General features: G+C 49.2%; 1 protein-coding gene across 6 annotated transcripts in view; it reads left to right on the top strand.

Moving 5' to 3' along the window:
• The window catches only part of LOC125321416 (trypsin-like), a 59884-nt gene extending 52400 nt beyond the window's left edge, over positions 1 to 7484 (top strand). For 2 of the 6 annotated variants that reach the window (XM_048294229.1, XM_048294228.1), the window contains exons 2-6: positions 4248 to 4334; positions 5044 to 5212; positions 5823 to 6076; positions 6707 to 6843; positions 7229 to 7484. In XM_048294229.1, coding sequence (XP_048150186.1) covers positions 4295 to 4334; positions 5044 to 5212; positions 5823 to 6076; positions 6707 to 6843; positions 7229 to 7378 — 750 coding nt within the window. In that variant the 5' untranslated portion in view covers positions 4248 to 4294 and the 3' untranslated portion in view covers positions 7379 to 7484. Of the gene's footprint in view, positions 1 to 4112; positions 4335 to 5043; positions 5213 to 5822; positions 6077 to 6706; positions 6844 to 7228 lie in introns of all 6 variants that reach the window. The other 4 variants (XM_048294223.1, XM_048294225.1, XM_048294226.1 and 1 more) reach the window with 3 other exon arrangements.
• Positions 7485 to 13773: the final 6289 nt, after the last annotated feature.

The following is a 13773-nucleotide window of genomic DNA, read 5'->3' as shown; positions in this document are numbered from 1 at the left end:
CTTCCTTTCTTCCTTCCTTCCTTCCTTCCTTCCTTCCGAATTCCTTCCGAATTCCTTCCTTCCGAATTCCTTCCTTCCTTCCGAATTCCTTCCTTCCTTCCTTCCTTCCTTCCTTCCTTCCTTCCTTCCTTCCTTCCTTCCTTCCTTCCTTCCTTCCCTCCTTCCTTCCTTCCCTCCTTCCCTCCTTCCCTCCCTCCCTCCCTCCTTCCCTCCTTCCCTCCCTCCCTCCCTCCTTCCCTCCTTCCTTCCTTCCCTCCTTCCCTCCTTCCCTCCCTCCCTTCCGCATTTTAGGCTCCTATCTGGAACTGCTTGCAGAGGCTCTAGCAAACCCTCTTGCAGAAAGCACTAAGGGAGACTCAAGGTTGAAAGGTAGACTTTTGGAGTCAGGGATACAGAGGATCTGAGGTCTGTATATTCCAGCTGCAAAAGGGATGCTGGCAGTAGAAGAATAGGGAGAAATTACAGTGGAATAAGGTGGCAAAATAAGGGAAAGGAAGATGGAAGCAGTAGAAGACAAGGAGAAGGGGATGAAGAACAGAGTGGAATAAGGTAGCAGAAGAACATGTCAGAAGGTGGTGTTGGAAGAACAGGAAGAGGAGGAGGAACAGGGCTGTGGATGGTGTGCAGTAGAAGATGACAGAGGAAGGGACAGAGGGGGGAGGCAGCAAAAGAAGGCAGTGTAAGAAGAAAAAGAGGAGGTGACCAAAGAAGGTCGCAAAAGAATATGGCAGAAGAATAGAAGGCAGCAATGGAAAAGTTGACAGAGGATGTCAGCCAAAGAGTTGACCATGGTGAAGAAAAGCAGCATAACTAGAGAAGGAAGAGACAACAGAGAAGACAATGGAAGAAGGCAGCAGAATTAAAAAAAGATAAGTCAGTGGAAGTGGCAGTGGATGAAGACAGCAGCAGAAGAAAAGGAGGATGAGGTGACTTAAGGAGACTACAGCAGGTTGTGGCAGAAAACAGTAGTGGAAGAAAACAAGGAGCTCTCCTTAGGAAGTGTTTTTAGCCATCCCAAAGCCTTCCCTCTGACTCTGCTCTTCCCTCTCCTACTTTCCCAGTTCCTTCTCCACCAAAACTGGAGACTGTATCTTAGTTGCCACAGCCTTGCTTGGCCACACTCCTTTCTGGATGCCTGGGTTCTGTGCTGCAGAAAAGGAAGCAAGAAGAGGGCAGGAAAAAATTATACCAAGGCAACTGGAGAATTTCCAGAACATGGGGAAATTTTGCTCAAAGGCTGGAGAAGAAAATGTGCATCACCATCCGTTGCTCTCTGGATCAGATTTAAATAATGATGTAAGCAATACAGAAACCAGCTTTAGAGGAAGGAAGATATAAGGATCTCTGTCTAAGTATCCTTTCTGAGAGATAGAGAGAAGTTGTGTGGAAAGCAGTGTTCTGAGTAGTCTTTATGTTGCCCAGGAAAGACAGATATTTTACTCCCCCAGCAAACCATTTAGAACTCAGAATCATTTAGGGCAAGTGTTCCCATTATTTGAGTTCTATCCCCACTTCCATCTCTGCTTGAACAAGAACAGCCCAGCAGCACTGTCAGATAAACCCACCTTCTAACACACATCTCTGTCAGGTCAGACCTGACCTGTGCCCTCCCATCCTACTCAAGGGGCTGAGGTGCTCCCAGGAGACCTTCTATGTTCCAGCAAATGAAGGCATGAGTTTGGGTAACTCTCCAAACTTATACAGGTCTTAAGCAACCCTGACTGTCCATCTCTGGGTCATGGGTGACACGCTGGCAGAAGGGTGAGAGTCCAGAGAGATCCGTAATAATCTTTGGTGCCTTGCTGGCCTGTAGTAACAGGGAACATTCCAACACCAGGCCATTCCTCGGGATGAGGGAGATTGGAGTGGGCATCCTTCAACCTCATAGCCCTCCAAGGATTTTTCTTCCATAAATGTGTCCCTTCTCTTTTTTAGGCCATGTAAATGTTTTGCATCCATAAAAACCTGTGGGAAGGACTTCACAGCTTTCCTAAAATAGAGGAAGTGTCCCTTCCTTGTTTTGAACCAGCCATCCCTGGCAAGTTTTGCATGCTACTCCCTAACAGACAAAAAGCAATCCATCCTTCCCCAGGCTCCCAGGCCACTCATAATTTTATAAATCCCTGTCGTGTCCTACATCCTCTTTCTCTATGGGACACAAAGAATCCATGTCTCTGGCAAGGACAGAGATAGAAGAAAAGCATTGTAGCCATATGTGAAAGAGAAATACAGGCATAGAGAACAAGGCAAGAGGCTGTGACAGCAGTTTTGTTCAGGTGCGGAGAGCTGGAGGATAAGAAGCTTTGGAGTATGTACCAGCTTGTCCCAGAAAGGAGACAACAGTTGGGAAGAGAGAATCAATGGACGCTCCACCAGCAAGTTCTGTGAGGTATAAAAGGACTACCCTCAGAAACTCCTCCTGATTTATGCTCCTAGGAAGTTTTATCTCTGGCAGCCCATGGTCTTACCAGGTTTCTCTTTCCCAGGATCTTGCATCAGTCTGGACAAATGTATTTCCTTTATCTGAGTCCTGTAATGATACAGCTGACTGAAATACTTGAACTAGGAACATGGAGTTCTAGAAATACCAGCTGCCATTGCTTGTCCATTGATAAAACCTAACACAGCTGCCCTTCAGTCACCAGCCCTCCCCTACCCTGTGCCCCTGGAGCCACCAGCTTTCTACTGCAGCATCAATACATGATATGAGAAACTCTTTGCAATAATAGGTGTACATCCTTGAGTGTATTCTTTGAAAGACCCTGCTAAAAACGTTACAACAGGTCTATGGAATGTTCAGCAGCACATCTGATGACAGCCTTTGTCTATGAAAATGGCATATGTTGAAAATGTCCATGTTTTGGACAAAGAAATTAGAAATTTCAAACTAAACACTATTGTAAACTGGAAACTTTTCTTGCTCTGCTTAGTTATGACAGGATTGGACAGCTTTGGTATTTTTTGACACTCTTAGTCCTATTATGGACATTTTCCTTTGCCACAGGAAGCTTCTAATCCTTCTTTCTGTCACAGGATAAAACATGCTTGTAAGAAAGTGGTGCACTGATGCCAGTTTAGAGGCCAACAGAATTCATGCACCCCCTTGGAAGAGTCACCGGCCTTGGACTTGTACTTTATCATGAAGAAAAAATTGCATCTGGACACTGACAAACTTGTGTATCAATCCTCCAGGCCTGCAAAAAAATTAATCAAGAAATGGAGTAGGAAGAGTATTCCTATTTAGTCTCTCAAGCTATTCCAGCATCTCCAAACAAACGGCTTCTCTTTACTGTCTCTGGAGAGAATCCTGTGTCTTTCAGGAGCTAACATGATGAAGTTGGCAGCTGCTTGGAAAATGAAAATGATTATTCAGCAAAGCATTAAGCTTTAGTAAACTTTGCATCATGACAGAAATCCCCACTCCTGCAGAGAGGGATTTCAGAAGATCTCACCATTTGTGTTTGCAGGATTATTGCTCCTCTACATTACATTCATAAACATCAGCATTATACTGAAGTTCTTGTGTGGCAAAAATTAGTCTCTGTAGAACATTCCAAAGATGAATAAAAACATGGTTTGGTACTTAGGCAGATCTTTTCATACAGGCTAGGAGAGAGAAATTAGGAAAGGGAGATGCTGAGCATTGCCATATTGGAATTATTTAACTTGGGAAGCAATGGGGGGCACAGGATAGTTTTTCTATCCTCCCTTTTGAAATTACAATGCAGGAATTTGATTTAAGAAAACACTGTGTTGCATACGATAAAAACACACATTAGTCAAGAAAAGGAATTTGCTGAAATAAACTTAACAAAGTTAACCACTGGCTTTGCTGGCTTTTTTTTTTTTCCCAATAAATTCATTGTATCTTTCTGTCTACTACCTACAATATTCAGCTTCTGGTAAAAATACGCATTTTTTAGAAAGACACCATCAGCACAGAGGAATCTGAAAGAGGTTTGAGAGTTCTTCTCAACAGGTGCTGCGTATAAGAATCAGACAGACAAACAACTACACATCTTCCAAAGCCAAAATGTATTTTTAGATTGAAGGCTACCCTCTAGAATAATTTAAAATAGCTCTCTATCTTAGCAGAGGTTTATGATTAACAGGTATGTTATTTGTGCATTCTACCAATGCCTGTTAATGCCCACATTTGGATCTTCAAATTTTCCACTGTGTACTTTTTGTCTGGAGAAAACCTTGGACTAGAGATAAGGCCATTACCAAAAACGTATTTCTAGCAGCTCCGACTTCCAGTTGGCCTGCCTGGGCTTGAGGTTGAATCAAGACCATGAAGTGCCTGCTGCTTCTCGCCTTTATTGGGGTGGCTGGTGAGTATATTTTTTATTTCTATTTCTGTAATTTAATAGGATGCTGATTTTCTAAGCAAAATTGCAAGGTGGCCTATTGTGGGAAAGCCAAGTCCAGTTTCGACTTGCAGAAGTTTGAAGGTGGAGCCCTGCAACTTCTGTCTTCTGTCTGTTCATAATGCCTTGTGCCACAACCTGGGGAATGGACGCCTTCATAAAGGTTCCTGACCCAGCTATAGAGATGTGGCCATAGCTACAGAAAAAGGCTGCCTCCCTCTTCAGGACTAAGGAGTGCACAAGGAATAGTTCTGGCCCAGGAAGTCCTAAAGCAGCTGCAAAATGTTGGACGCTGGGTGGGTGCTCCAAGAAAATGTCACTGCACATTTGGTTTGACTTTTTCCCGCAGTCCACTCTTGACTGTTTCTGCAAACGGGGTCCTGGGAAAGACACACCTGTGATCTGGTCCAACATAAGAACATTTCTATGTCCTTATGTTCCCTCAGGGAGTAGCCAGCAGGGCTTTAGTTGCAGATATGAGAGGCACCAGTGTAAGTCTGATCCCCTTCTTTTCTGAGGCTGCAGCAAATGAATGTGCCTTAGACTTGCCCACCACTGCTGCCCTGAGTGTCCATAGAAGGGGAGCCTACAATGAGGGGCTTCAAAGAGGCAGTCACAGGGCACCAGATTACCTTAGGCCAGCTGTTGACACATGGCCCTTCTTATCTCGCAGTTGCCTTCCCCACCTTTGCTGAAGATGATGATGACAAGATTGTGGGAGGCTACACCTGTGCAGAGAACTCTGTGCCCTATCAGGTGTCCCTGAATTCTGGGTATCACTTCTGTGGAGGCTCCCTCATCAGCAGCCAGTGGGTCGTGTCAGCTGCTCACTGCTACAAATCGTGAGTGGAAAAAATGACATCCTTCTATAACCTACTTCTGTCTTCCAGTTCACTTCTAGCAGGAATTCTGAGCTATGAGATAGAAATATGTAAGTGCCTCCATTCTGACCGGACACAGCCAAGGGATGGGTGGATCGTTCAGGAAGCTGGGCCGAGGCATCCTGAGGGCTTTTCCACTTCTGCAAATGTTTCTGTGACTGCAGAGCACTGTCTGAAATAACAAGGGGATAATCAAGCAACGAGTGCTGAGCTCTTATCAAGTGATTTCTTATCAATTGCATGAATCTTGCTAAAGCATTCTCCCTGGAGAACAGGAAAAGGAGTGAGGTCAGGCTAGAGCAGTTTGATTTGTTGCAGAACATTTGTATGAAGCGCTGCTATGTATTTAACTGCTGTCATGTAGTTGCAAACCTGGAGAAATTCACCACTCCTACTGGGAGTGGGTTAAGGTCTCAGTGTGGATCCCCAGGGCTCCCTGCAGACAAGAAAGATCACCTGCCCCAGAGAGCTTCTGTGGCAGTGATGTTGGAGCAAGTGCACTCAGTGACAGGGAGGTTCCTCTCAACCTGCCAGTAGCAGTAAAGTACGTGCTGTGCCTTCTCTTTTCCAGTCGCATCCAAGTGCAGCTCGGGAAACACAACCTGGCTCTCACAGAATCCACACAGCAGTTTATCAACTCTGCTAAAGTCATCCGCAACCCTGGCTACAGTGCCTACACCCTGGACAATGACATCATGCTCATCAAGCTGGCCACCCCAGCCCAGCTCACCAAAGCTGTCCAGACAATTCCTCTGCCAACCAGCTGCGTGGCCACCGGCACCACCTGCCTGATCTCTGGCTGGGGCAACACTCTCAGCAGTGGCAGTGAGTACTCTGGGGGAATGTACAGCCCCCTGGGGGCCCGGGACAGTCTCCAAGACCTCACCATTAACCCCCAACAGGACAGGCTAAAACAGAGAGAAGTGCTGTGGCACGGGTTTCTTTGAGCGATGGGTCAGTGTAGGGTCAGCATAGTGGATTCAGCTCATGTCAACAGAGTTGTCAGTTCTCTGAGAATAAGGGTGAAGTCCGAGACTGTAGATCTAGAATTCCTACTAGAGACCTCCATTCTCTTACACCAATGGTCAGAGATGTGCATGGCGAGTGGTGTCTATTCCACTGATGACATCTAGACCTGCACCAGAGGAGAAGACGGTTTTCCTGAGGCTCTGGTTTCTTCCAGGGCATTTGGCACAGGAGTGGCCCCACTGTTGTAAATTGATGGAATTCCAGGTACCCAAAAAGTTGAGGTGGCTGCAGTGTAGAGTGGTGGGTCCTTGGGTAGAATTTGTTGCATCTCTACAGAAGGAACCCATGCTGTGCTTACTGTTGAGAGGAAGCAGGATGGCTGCAAGAACAGAATGTGTCCAGCATTTGCTTTTCTGCTAAGATCTTCTCTGAGCTCTGAAAGGGACTCAGCAATGCCATCAGCCATCTCTCCCTATTTCCTTGTAGCTAACTACCCAGACACCTTGCAGTGCCTGAAGGCTCCGGTCCTCTCCGCCGCCGACTGCTCTGATTCCTACCCTGGGCAAATTACCAAGAACATGATGTGTGTAGGATTCCTGGAGGGAGGAAAAGACTCCTGCCAGGTAAATCATCTGCCTCTCCCATTCATTTCTCTCCTGCCTTTTCCCAGCTGAAGAGGCCTTCACGTTACAGAGTTCAGCTATACTCACTGCACTGGCACACCTGAGTTTTTGAATGACAGCTGAGGCTTCAGGCGCACGTATCCTGAATGTTTGCCAAGTACCACAAAAACTGGCAGCTGACTCATCCTTAGCTGTGGTGCCCTTGGAGCTAAAGTCAGGCACAGTAGCATCAGGTGGAGAGGGGGAATCAGAAAGGGCCGTTGTAGAACTTCTGTGCAGAGTAAGCCTGACAGGGCTTCCGCCAAAGTCAGTGATCTCAGGGATCTCTGGCTCGTTGCTCAGGCTGATGCCATTTGCTGAATATCCCTATCCTTTGTGTGCACAGGGAGATTCCGGCGGTCCCGTGGTCTGCAATGGAGAGCTCCAGGGCATTGTTTCCTGGGGTATCGGATGTGCCCAGAGGGGCTATCCTGGAGTTTACACCAAGGTTTGCAACTACGTCTCCTGGATCCAGTCCACCATAGCTGCCAACTGAGACACTCCTTTGGTGTGACCTGTATTTTCTCATCATCATTTCTGCTCTTTTGGGTCTGGACAAGCAAAAATTATGAAAAACTAATAAAGACTTTCAGGCACCCCTACTCTGTGCACTGTTTCTTTGGGAACTTCAATGGGCTGTGATATGGAGCACAGAGGCAGTGAATGCCACTCAGGAGAAAGGATTTAATATTTGTAGTCATGTAGAAGTGGAAGGATCTTGGAAAACTTTACAGACTCATTTTTAGAAGTCTATCAGTCAGCTATTTTAAGTTGTTTTTGGAACCTTTCATTTATGTCAGATCCTCCACATTTCTCACTTCAAAAAGGCCAATTCAGGATTCTGCCTCCGCCTTGTGTAGCTCTCCAGCACCTTCAGTGTGAACAATGATGCTTACTGTAAGAAACAAGGGCTGCCCTCACTTGCTTATTCCTCTTTATCTCCAGCACAAAACAGAGTGCAAGGGCCCAGGGGAATCTGATGCTCACGGAAATTTTGATAATCCGTCAAGAACAGAAGCTGGACATTCCTTACTGGAGTGTGAGGCACAGGCTTGGTCAGAGGTGCTGCAGCTCAGCCCATAGCTGTGGGGACAGGGAGGTGCTGTCTGCTGCTCAAGTTGTTGTGGTTTAAGCCCAGTCAGCCACTCGGTGTCACAGACACTCACTCACCACCCCCTTCTCCTGCTGGGATGGGAGAAAGGGTAAAACTTATGGGTTGAGATACAAACAGAGCAAGAATAGGAGTAAATAAAAAGGGAAAGAGAGAGAAATAAAACTCATCAAAATCCACATGATGCACAATACTGTCACTCACCACCCACTGACACGGGGCCCAGCCTGTCCCCAAGCAGTGATAGGGAGCCCCTGGCCAGCTCCCCTCAGTTTCCATCCTGAACATCATGTTGCAGGGGAGGAAATATCTTTTTGGCCAGTTTGGGTCAGCTGTCCTGGAAATGCTCCCTTCCAGCTGCTTGTGCACCTGCTCTCTGGCAGAGCATGAGACACTGCAAGGTCCTTGATTTGGGGAAAGCAGTGCTTAACTACAGCTAAAACTCTGTTATCAACATTATTCTCATGGTGAATTCAGACCACAGCACTGTAACACAGTCTCCACCAGTTGATCCTGTCTCCTGTTTAGCACCTGCATCGGGTTTTCCTCAGGACTTCCACTGAATTTCTCCTTCAGAGGAACACTGAGTTGGCTGACACCCCACTAGCCTGGTCCTTCCCAGAGTTCTGGGGCAGAAGTTCCAGCAGGGATCCTTGCCGATTTCCCCTTGTTTCTCCTTGCCTATTGTCAGGCAGAGCTCCAGGCACAGGAAGGAGAAGGTTGAGGGAAATGTGATGCTAACAGATCTTAGGAGAATGGCCTGTCACTTGGTCCCTGTGTTCCTGTCACCCTTCCCACTGTCCCAAATGTTGATCCCTGTGCTCATCGGGTTCCCCAGCTATCCTATGCAGAGGTTGTCCCACGCAGGAGAGGCCACGTGGATGTTCTTCAGAGCAGAAACACCTGAGGGCGCAGTGGAGAGGATGCAGTGGCCTGGGTCACCTCAGCCTGGGAGCAGAGCAGCAGAGAGGTGTCACTGGCAGAGCACGAGTGAATGAACTTGCACTGTGCAGCTCCTTTCTAGACCCCAGTGCTCCCACTGGCTGAATCCCAGCGGCAGCCTCCACACCCCGCTGGAGGACAAGCTCAGTCGTGCCAGGAAAGCAAATCTCCTTGGACAGGTCACTTCACAGGGCAGAGGGGGCAATGACACTGATGCTCTCAGTGGCCTGGATTTGCCAAATGCAGTGTGTTCCTGAAGCCAAACTTCTGGAAGCCCTTGTGCCACAGGCAGCACCAGTCTGCCACAGCCTGGGCTCCCCAGCTAGGCCCCAGGTGCCAGGGAGAAGCCATCTCTGGGGGAACTCTGCCTATTTCCAGCCAGCAAGGAGAGGCCACTCTGACACCGATCCTGAGCACCCTGTCACCCACTCGGCTGTCCCTGTGGGCCACACTCGATCCTTTCTCTCTTCCCATGCCAGGGCATTGACTGTCCCTCGGCTCTTCACAGGTATTTACCTCCCTCTCCTACGGCTCTCACAGCAACGCCCATGAGAGCCAGCCCAAGTCCGAGTGCTTGGGCTGCTGTGGTGTCTTTGGGTTCCTGCCTCTCTCTCACTGATGTTATTTGCTGTGCCCACAGTGCTGCATAGAGAAAAAGAGCCATCACACAGCTGGGTGCAAAGTGGGATGGCCAGGCAGGAACTGAACCAGCCACGTCTCGGGAAGACAGGGAAAGCGCATGGGAAAATTCAAGGGAGCCCTATGTGGGCCTTTATCCCTCATTCCTCCATCTCCCAAGGACTTCAGAAGCAGGAGGGCAGCGGCCAGCCTTCCTCGGCCTTGCACGCACTCAGCCTCCCATGCAACCTCAGCACAGTTCTGCCCATACAACCCCTCCCTCCCTTCCCTCCCCACCCATGCCCTGCCTGCCCCTTCCACCTGCTGCATCTCTGCAGGGTTTCTGCTTTCCTGCCACAGTTTGGGTCATTCCCCAGGGTTCCCAGCCAGCCAATGCCTGCTCGCATTTCTTGGCCGGCCCCACCCCAAGGTGTCTCACCCTCACTCACTGCTCCCTCTTCACATATCTTTGGGCAGCTGCAAGGGGCAGGTTGCTGAGAGGGTAGGGGCTTTTTCCCCATGGTTCCCTGCTATTTCTTTGTGGCCATGCTGGCCCCTCTTGGTAAGTGAATTCAACTTAGCCCTGAGCACCTCCATCCATCCATCCCACTGCTGCTCTCCCAGCTGTGTAGCCAGTTGCTGACAGTGCTTCATTCTGCAGAGCTCCCTGTGCTGAGGATAAGCAAAGAATGTGGTGGGCAGGAATCCCTGAATCTTCTGCAATGGCTGTCTATTTGTCTTTCTTTGTGCAGCCCGTAGATGGTTCCTGGTTTTGCACACAAACTGTCCAGGAATGCATCTTGCCTACTGAAGAGAGAATGGAAATTCACTTGCTGATCTGGAGATCTGTCCCATGCCTTGATCTGCTCCCTTGCCTGCCCTATTTCTTCTAAACCTTTCCCTCCCAACCCACGGTGCCTAGTTTAAAAATGTTCCTATTTTTTCCTTCTCCTCACTGCTCCTTATTTCCTTTCCAGTGTTAGCCCTGGAACAGTCTTCAGACATGGTGATAAAAGAAGGCCAGTCCGTGAAAGTGGAATGTTCCAAGAAGAAATCCTCCAGCACAGCTATGTACTGGTACATGCTGCCTTCAGAGAAGAATTCCAGTCTGACCCTACTGGCTTCTGCAATACAAGGCAGTAATGCAGCTGTGGAGAAGGAGTTTGAGAACCATTTCAAGAGCAGCAATATAAAAGGAGACAGTATCACCCTCTCAATAGACCATGCCTTTCTCAATCACTCTGGCACATATTTCTGTGCTGAGAGTGAACACAGTGGTGAGGCTGCTGAGGGAGCTGAGCACAAACTTCTCCCTGCACAAACAGGACCTGCTTTCCACCTCATGGGTGCTGCAGGAGGCAGGGTGATCTCTTCTCACTCATTAGCTCCTCTGCTTCCCAGCCTTCCCTTTTTCCTCTTCTCACATGCTGAGAGTTTATTTGTCCTGCCTTCTCTCCTTGCCACTCCACGCCTCCCTTTTTGTTACTCTTGGTTTAACTCTTACTTGCAATACACTTAACTTCTGCCAACCCTTCTTCTCCTCTCTGCCTCCCTTTCCTTCCCCACCTTGTTCTTTCTGTCTTCAATCTGCACTCCACTGCCTTCCTCTTACTTAACTCCAGTCAAGCCTGCTCATGATTCTCACTGCCAAACAGAAAGAATGCTTGTGTGGGAAGTTCTTGGTGCACCTGCAGATAAAGGCAAGGCCAGGCAGGTGCTGAAGTAGCCAGTAGTGTGTGGGAGCTGCCCACATGCTCCTCTGTTACAACGACTTGTCTGTGGTTGTTCTGTGGCCAAGGAGTATTTACAGCAGAGCCAAAGCCTGTGCTTACTCAGGTTAAGTGTTATGTGGATCAGTAATACCTCCTTCTACAGTGGCCTCTGGGGCAGGATCCACCTGCCTTCCACCCTGTGATCCACGGACAGCTTATCTTTACCAAATACATGATAACAATTAGAGGTTATGTTAGCAAGAACTGCAGCTAATAGAGATTTCCAACAGGTTACAGTGTTCCATTAATCAGAGACTCAGATGGAGGGCTGGAGAGTCTGCTCATCGAGTTCATTGATGCCACCAAGCTGGGAGAAGTGGCTGATACTCCAGAGGGCTGTGTAGCCCTTCAGAGGGACCTCGAATGCTTGGAGATATGGGCAGAGAGGAACCTTCTGAAATTCAGCAGAGGCAAATGCAGGGTTCTGCACCTGGGGAGGAAGAGCCCCATGTACCTGCACAGGCTGGGGGCTGACTTGCTGGAAAGCAGCTCTGCAGAGAAGGACCTGAGGGTCCTGGTGGCCAAAAAGCTGTCCATGAGCCAGCAGTGTGTCATGGTGGCCAAGAACACCACTGGTGTCCTGGGTTCATTAGGAAGAACATTGCCAGCAGGGCGAGGGAGGTGACCCTGCCCCTGCAGTCAGCCCTGGTGAGGTGAATCTGGGGTGCTGTGTCCAGTTCTGGGCTCCTCAGTCCCACAGAGACATGGAGCTCCTGGAGCAGGTCCAGCAGAGGAAAAGAAAGATGATTAATGGAGTGGAGCATCTCTCTCATGAGCAAAGGCTGAGGGAGCTGGGCCTGTTCAGCGTCAAGAAGAAACAACAAAGTGGCCACTTCATCAATGTCTATAATGTGAAGGGAGGCCACCAAGAGGTGCATCCAGGCTCTTCTCTGTGGTGCCAAGCACTAGGACAAGGAGCAGTGGGCAGAAACTGATGCCCAGGAACTTCCACCTGAATATGAGATGAGATCTTTGCAGTGTGGGTGACTGTGCACTGGATCAGATTGCCCGGAGAAGTTCTGGAGTCTCTCTCTCTCGATACTCCAGAACCATCTGGATGCAATCCTGTGCCATGTGCTCTAGGAAGCCCCTGCTTGAGCAGGGATGTTGGATCAGATGACTCCCTGAGGTCCCTTCTCAGCTGACCCATTCCGTGCTTCTGTCATGCATAACACACACCGGTGCACAGCACAGGCCTGCATGGGCCGCTCCAGGTGGTTCCCACCCTGCAGATTCCCATGCTAACACACAAGCTTCTCAGGACCTAAACACAGGGCCCCACAGAGCAGCCATGCCTGTTCAACATCACTAACTCCTCAAACACCGTGTCTTCTACAAGGCTCCCCACGCACTGCTGTGCCCTCTGCACAGCCCAGGGAATTGCAGACCCTTTCCATGGACCCATCAGGCACAGCCTCCTCTCAGCTGGAGTGCTGCTGTGCTGTGAGGATCTGGGGTTTCTACAATGCAGCCCACTCTCTTTGCTTTTTTCTCCCTTTTCTTCACGTGAACCGCGGGTGTTTCCTGAATCTTCTCCAGGCAGCTGGGGAAATGAATGCAATGGGACACACTTAGACCTGCAGCAGAGGGTTTGGGAGCTGGAGGCACTGCTGCTCCCCTCTGCTGAAAGGACACAGGGGAACATCTTCACTGCAAAGCCCATGACAGCCTGGAGCTGCTGGGTCACTTGATGTCCTGTGTGGGCCAGCCTTACACTGCCGTGCACCGCTGGGCACACAGCACAGCACGGATGGGCTGGGTCTCTGTCAGACCTCTGTACCCAAACTCAGTGCACACAAACTACGAGTGTCTCTTCCTGCCTACACTGATTTCCCACTGCCTTGGGCTGCTGAACAAGGCCGTGTGCAGAGAAGAACACATTCTTTTCTCCAGCTTAGTCCACTTGGGTCCTGTTGCTCTTTTGCAAAGTGCTGCAACAAAGAGACAAGGAGAGTATCAGTTCTTCCCTGGCATGGAGAAGGGCAGTCTGTAGCAGCATATCCTGTGGGGCATTCTCCTTCTCTTCAGAAATCTCTCTGAGGTGCAGCCTCTGAAGGGGCAGTCCCAGTGCAGAGCCACAACCAGCCTTTTCTCTCCTTGAGACCCCCCTTTGGAGCTGGAGGAGTTACAGAACTATTCTCTGTCTTGCTACAGGAGACACCAGGTTGACAGGTCAGGAGCTTTTCCCATACCTGGACAACATGTCAGCTCTGCCTGGGACGAGCGGGGATTCCACCTGGCAGCTTGCAGGGCTGGGAATCTGTGAGTGTGAGGGTGGCTGCAGAGGACACAAACTGCGGGACACAGACACGAACATGCATTCCTGGGATCTCCTTCTCTTCCCATCCTTTTCTGCCATTCTGTGCATTCCTGTGCACACGTTCAGGCTGCCACACAGCCCCATCATGCTCCCTGAGAGCACTGAACACTCCCACCTACTGAACTCCC

This window comes from Corvus hawaiiensis, chromosome 2 (assembly GCF_020740725.1).
Source record: "Corvus hawaiiensis isolate bCorHaw1 chromosome 2, bCorHaw1.pri.cur, whole genome shotgun sequence".
Lineage (NCBI taxonomy): Eukaryota > Metazoa > Chordata > Aves > Passeriformes > Corvidae > Corvus > Corvus hawaiiensis.
Note: the sequence above shows the minus strand (reverse complement) of the source record. Positions and strands in the feature narration are given on the sequence as shown.